Source organism: Phoca vitulina, unplaced genomic scaffold (assembly GCF_004348235.1).
Source record: "Phoca vitulina isolate PV1807 unplaced genomic scaffold, GSC_HSeal_1.0 scaffold2, whole genome shotgun sequence".
NCBI lineage: Eukaryota > Metazoa > Chordata > Mammalia > Carnivora > Phocidae > Phoca > Phoca vitulina.
Window position 1 is genome coordinate 73,879,940 of NW_022589705.1, and position 6,000 is coordinate 73,885,939.

At 51.9% G+C, this 6,000-nt stretch overlaps 1 protein-coding gene across 1 annotated transcript in view; it reads right to left on the minus strand.

The window, feature by feature from the left end:
* AGO1 (argonaute RISC component 1) overlaps positions 1–5,701 on the minus strand; it is a 37,278-nt gene extending 31,577 nt beyond the window's left edge. The window contains exons 1-2 of the mRNA XM_032387895.1: positions 5,490–5,701; positions 124–307 (exon numbers count right to left, since the gene is read on the minus strand). Of these exons, the coding sequence (XP_032243786.1) occupies positions 124–307; positions 5,490–5,514 (209 nt within the window). The 5' untranslated portion in view covers positions 5,515–5,701. The remainder of the gene's footprint in view (positions 1–123; positions 308–5,489) is intronic.
* Between the last annotated feature and the right edge of the window lie 299 nt (positions 5,702–6,000).

Here is a 6,000-nt window from a genome sequence, read left to right on the forward strand (position 1 = left end):
AAACTTCCTTGAATCTGGTGATACCACCCTCTACCAGTTTTCTCTGGATACTCTTTGAAGATTCTGAGACTCAGGAAAGTAAAAAGACTCCTGGACATCGTAGCTTAGATGTCCATCACTTACCGGTTGACTCTGCGAGGACACTTATCCGGCTTGATATCCACCTCGTAGTGGTAGACGTCAATCTTAGGGATGTCCACCTCAAAGTAATTGGCCAGGAGCTTGATTGGTTTCCCCACAGTGCCAATGCCAGGCCGGCGAGGTGCCTGGAACACCTGCTGCAGGGGGGGCAGGTAGGCGCCCGCAGCTACAAGATAAAGAGGCTGGTGAGGGCAGAGTCTAGCAATCTCCTTATCATTCTGATCAGAGAAGGCACAAGGCCTCCCAGAACAGGAACAGCAGAGTATAGGGGAAGGCTCTTTCCTGCCTACCCAACCCAAATGAGGGGTTCCACTGGCTCAGACAACCCACGTTCATTTTTTTCAAACCTCTCTCCAGTTAGGAAAATTATCCTTCTTGTCTCTCTTCAATTCATCAAGTGAATACTTAATACATTTCTATTACATGTTAAGTAGAGGAACTAAATCTGGCTCCCAATAATAAAACTTTCTTTCTTGTACTAGATTAAGACACCTGCCTCCACCAGGTATCTAGCAGACCAAGTATGCTTCTCTTCTCTGCCAGCCAGATGCTCACTTCACTCATCACCATCCTGAACATGAAATAGCAACATCTTAATGCTCCTATGCAATGTAGGCAGGAGGAAGATCCAAAGATCAGGCTAGGGGGAATGTGAGAGAGACAATGTTTTAGAAAGGATTAAGGCAACTGAATGGCTGAGGTTGGAGAGACAGAAAAGTAGAAAAGGCTTAAAAAATAAAGTTTGGAGACAAAAGAAAGGAGAGAGGCTGAAACAGGGAGCTGACAAAGACGCCACAACTGGAAATCACAGCAGAAAGAGGCTTGATCTAGGACTCTAGGACGGAGGGAAGGCTGGAGTTAAGGACTGGGCAACATATAGGTTAGAATTGCGAGCTTGAGCAAGAAGCAAGGCTGCAATTGGGGAGACAAGAAAAAGTTCAGAAGAAGAAAAAGCTAGGGAATGAAGACAGGAAGAAGACAGGAGAATGAGCCATGAATAGGCTAGAGTAGAGGACTTGGGAAGGAGAGGCAGCCATTAGCATGCTGGAGAAGAATGAGATACTGGCTCTGAGAAGAATAAGGTACTCTGCACAGCCACAGTTCCTTCCACACAGAAAGCACGGATAGTAAAAGAAGGGATCAATTTCAAGAAGAGAGCAGGCCCCTGGGAAAAGGCTAGGGCAGAGCCAGCTTCTACTACTTTCTCCTCTCTTGCCACCAGCTAGATTGCTGCCCCTAGTTTTATTTTCTAGCTTGAGGGGAAAGGGAGGAAAAAGGGACACTAAGAGAAGCCTTTGTCCATAGCTACTATTGTCCTTGCCAGTAGAGGACCAGCCCAGGTGGGAGGAGAGAGGGATAAACCAGCCCAGAACCTCCCATCACCGTAGCTCTGCTTTCACAGTCCGCCAGGCTGGGGGATGGGGCATATCCTCAGCTGGGGGGTCAGGAAGAGGTCAGAACCATTCACGGGAGGGGCATGCTTCCCAGAGCTAAGCTGCTACATCTCCTTCTAACCACCTGTCAAGCCCAGCCCCACTCTGCAGACAGGGAAACGCAGACAGAAATGGAGGCTCAGCCTGGGCGGAAAAGGCCTTCAAGGACTCAGCTACATGGGGAAGTGAAAGCCTAACTACTAGCACCTGGGTGCCTACCCCAGAAAGAGCTGGACAGAAATTGCACACAAGCAATAGATAGATGAAAACACATAGTGAGACACATTCCTGTCATACACACCCAAACACACACTTAGACCTAGATAGTTTACCTTTATATACATACCCCTCACCGCCCTAGATTGTGAGTTCTTCAAGAGCAGGGACTGTATCTTGCCTCCTAGCATATAGGAGGTGTTCAACATACAGATATTAAATGAATGAACAAAAAGATCCACAGATACATCACAAAGAACACACATGCATACACAGCACACAAACACCTGCAAACTGCTCAAAAACAGTTATAAACCCTGCACAAGATAAACAACCTGGTGGATATAAGAGATACCCTTCCCCTCCCCAAGTTTTTACATTCCATTCACCTCCTTAGCCTTCCAGGCTGAATAATCGTTTGAATTCTTGGGAAAAAGACATCCCCTAGAGCTCGGGGGTGGGTAGAAATGATGGGGGATGGGACAAACACTCTAACCTCAAAGGCTTCCCTTCCCCAGAAATAGGACCACACATCAAATTCAGCCTTAGGCACCCTCCACTCCAAGGAGGCTTTGGGAAAACAGGGGAACCCCCACCTTCCCCTTCATCCCCAAACTAGGGAAGGCAAAAGGGAGAACCTCTCTCACAACCCATCCCCCTGCAAGCCTTAGAGCTGTACAAAGTTCCCCCCACCTCCTTACTCCACCCTGCCCCCAGCTTTTAGTCTGAGAAAGGGAGACACTTCCCTTCAAACCCAGACAGGGACAGACGGCCACTTTGTGATGCAGATGAGGGCCCCAGCACTGAGGACAAAGCTTGGGCCTTGGGGGAAAGGGGCGGGGCCCTTCCTTGCAGACAAAAGCATGGAGGGAGGGGCCATGAAAAAGACACTCCCCCTCCCCCATCCCCAACCAGGCCTGAGAAGGAAAAGTAACAGAGCTGAAAGGCCTGGCTCAGGGATTCCTTCCCTGCAGTTTTGAGGCCCACATACCTCCTTGGGAGCCAGACTGCCTATTCAAAACACAAACTCAAGGCTGGGTTAGCTGTCCGGTAAGGAGAGACTAAGAAGCCAACCTCTCCTAAAAAAAATTTGTCCACACGTGAGTATACAAAAATTACTAAATATCCATATATGTGCTTAACCATTTATGTTTACACTGGAATGTGATTCAATTCAATTACTAAATGTGTACTTTGTGTCAGGGCCTAGACATTCACTGTTTCCACAGATAAATTAGATATTACCTCTACCCTCCTGGAGCTCCCAATCCAGTATATGTGCTTAGAACACCCCTGAGCACAGAAGGCACATCAGGACATAGCCCAGTGAAGCCACCACCAGTACCTTTAGTTTTGTGTACTTCCAAGACAATAGTCTGGGCCTAGGAAGGAGGCAGTTATGGGGTCCCTCCATTCACAGCTTCCAGACTGAATTCCAATTACACCTTTTGACGACGCAAAGCCTGTCCCATTAGGCTACAGCCAACTCCAGATACCAGGCTCTAGTCCCTTCCCTAGAAGCTTATCTCTTGTAACAAGCAAAAAAGTCAGTTTATTCATCCCTCCAGTCCATTAGGAATTCATCAGAATGAAATCATTAGCAGTCTAGTACGGGTGGCGGCTCCTAGCAATCCATCTGGACCTCTGTGACCTACTCCTACTCTATCTAGAACACAGGTTGCTCAAATAGTCTCCAGCCTAGAAAACCAGGAGAGTTCCTAGAATGGAGAAAGAATTCTAAGGGAATGAGAAATGGTTTTCTGAAGTCACTTGCTCCCTGTGCTCTTCATGAAGACCTACACAGCCTTTACAAGGTCGTTTTTGTTTGGGGAAAAGTAGTCACTAAGTACTTATAGATCACTAAAAGGATGAGCTAAGTAAATTGGTAGGAACTATCTCCTTGGGGGGATGGGGTAAGATCTGGCATAAAAAGAATGATTCTACTGGCAATGAAATTCATGTCCCAAATGAAATGGAATTCATGTCCTGAACAGAAATCCTATTTCCGGGCGCCTGGGTGGCTCAGTCGTCAAGCATCTGCCTTCAGCTCAGGTCATGATCCCAGGGTCCTGGGATGGAGCCCCACATCGGGCTCCCTGCTCAGCGGGAAGGAAGGCTGCTTCTCCCTCTCCTACTCCCCCTGCTTGTGTTCCCTCTCTCGCTGTGTCTGTCTCTTTCTGTCTCTGTCAAATAAATAAATAAAAATCTTAAAAAAAAAAAAAAAGAAATCCTATTTCCACCCCTAGAGCAAATGGAAGGAGGTAGTGAGACAAGACCTAAAGGATTCCCAGGTCCAGAATGCTCCTCTGATCAAAGGGTAAGAGACCTAGGACACAGGAGGTGCCACCATCCCACAGCCCATCCTGGAGACTCTGATCTTGAGGTAGCCCTACCCAGTCTCTCCTCTGTTCTCATCTTTCCCAGCCTCTCTCTGATTGCCTGTGAATAAGAAGTTAAGCTATCACCTGGGACTCACCAGCGTGAAAGCTATAAGCTCCCCCTTCCCTAAACAACTTACTTGTGACAAAAGGCTAACTTGGCAACCTTGGGTCTAATAACATGGCCCTGACAGTTTCTGGGGAGCAGACAGAAGAAAAAGAAAAGATACCTAGTGGGGGATAGACCCACAAAAAATATTAAAGAATAGAAAGAGACTAGGCTGTCACCTGAGGAGACATTTCAATGGAAAAATCATTATCTTTGGATTAAAATATCCCATCTCTACAAAGTATTGGACCAGAAATGAGGAAACCAGGTAGACAACCCCTTCCAGGTAAACCTGGTCCTGGCCTTGCTCCCTCAGTAACCAACACCTTTTCTAACTCCTCTCTTCAGGGGGAGGACATTGCCTTGGTCCCAGTCTTTACTCATCCCAGGGACATAAGGCGGCATTTTGGCAGTTTCTCTCAACCCCTTCTTGGCAAATTGTGACTGAGGGTTTCCAGGATCAAGTGTAAGAGCCCCAAAGATGGGGAAGGGGGCCATTTCTATTTGCACTCTGCCAACTTAAACTTAAGAGAGAATGCGCCCCATCAGCGGGCTCCTTTTTCCAAGCCAAATCGGGCGGGGTGGGGGGGTGGGGGGATTCGGGCAGCCACGCCCCCACCACTTCGGGCTGCCACTTCCAGCTGCCACCTCCGCGCATGCTCGGGCGCCTCCGCTCCAGCTCCCCAGACTCACGGGGGGGAATCCCGGGACTGGATCCCCACCCACCGCCCCCTGACCCTCGCCCCCGCGTCAGGCCCGGCTGGGGCGGAGCTCACAGCCCAGCTCTGGCGCCTTCTCCCAAGAGACATTAGCCTACCCCCGCCCCCCGGCAAGCAGCAGCACTGGGCCCATCTGTGTCGACCCCCTCCTCTCCTGGACACCTGGAGCCCGCCCCCTGCCACCTGCCGGGCCTCTCCCTAGGCCTCCCGGGATCTCCGGGAGTCCTTACGTGCGTTCAGGCCCTTCTCCCAGATTACTTCCCACCTCCAGGAGTGCATACAGTCTCCTTTCATAAACAGCCCCCTTCTTAGGGCTTCCTTCACAAGGTTTCCCCCGGAACTGCATACAGCCCCCTTCAAACTGGGCCCCCCATCCCATAAGAGCCCCTCTCCTCACTCAGGAAGCCTTTCCTCACTCGGAAATCCTGTTCTTCACGCGGGAGTCCCCTGGTCCTTGGAGCACGCACCGTCCCCCACTCCCGGGGGCCCTTACCTGCTCCCGAGGGTCCCGCTTCCATCCCATATACCCGTGCGGAGGTCAGGCGGCCCGGAGACTGTGGAGTCCAGAGTGAGGGGCCTAGGTACCCCGCACTCTAGCTGCTCGGGCTTCCGGGCCGGGCTCGGCACCCCCCCCCAAGCCCGGCCGCTCGCGCCGCTGCCCCCGCAGCCTCCGTTGCCGCCGCCGCCGCGGAGCCTGCAGCAGCTCCCCCTGCGAGCGCCCGGCCAGCTGCCAGTGCGCAGGCGCGACCGCCAGGCCCAGGGGGCGGACGGGAACGAGTCAAGCGGGGCGCTCCGACGGCAACAAAGGCCAATGGAGAGGGGCGGGAGCACCGGGGACCCGAGGCAGCGGCCCCTGGCGGTCACCCGTCGCCATGCAGCCCGGCGGGAGGGCTCCGGTAGAGGCGCCGCGGAACGGCGCAGCGGCGTAAGTGGGGTGGGGCGGTGGGGGGGGGGGTCTGCCCCCACCCCCCCGCAGCAGCCTTTGGCCGTGTGTCTTTTCCCCA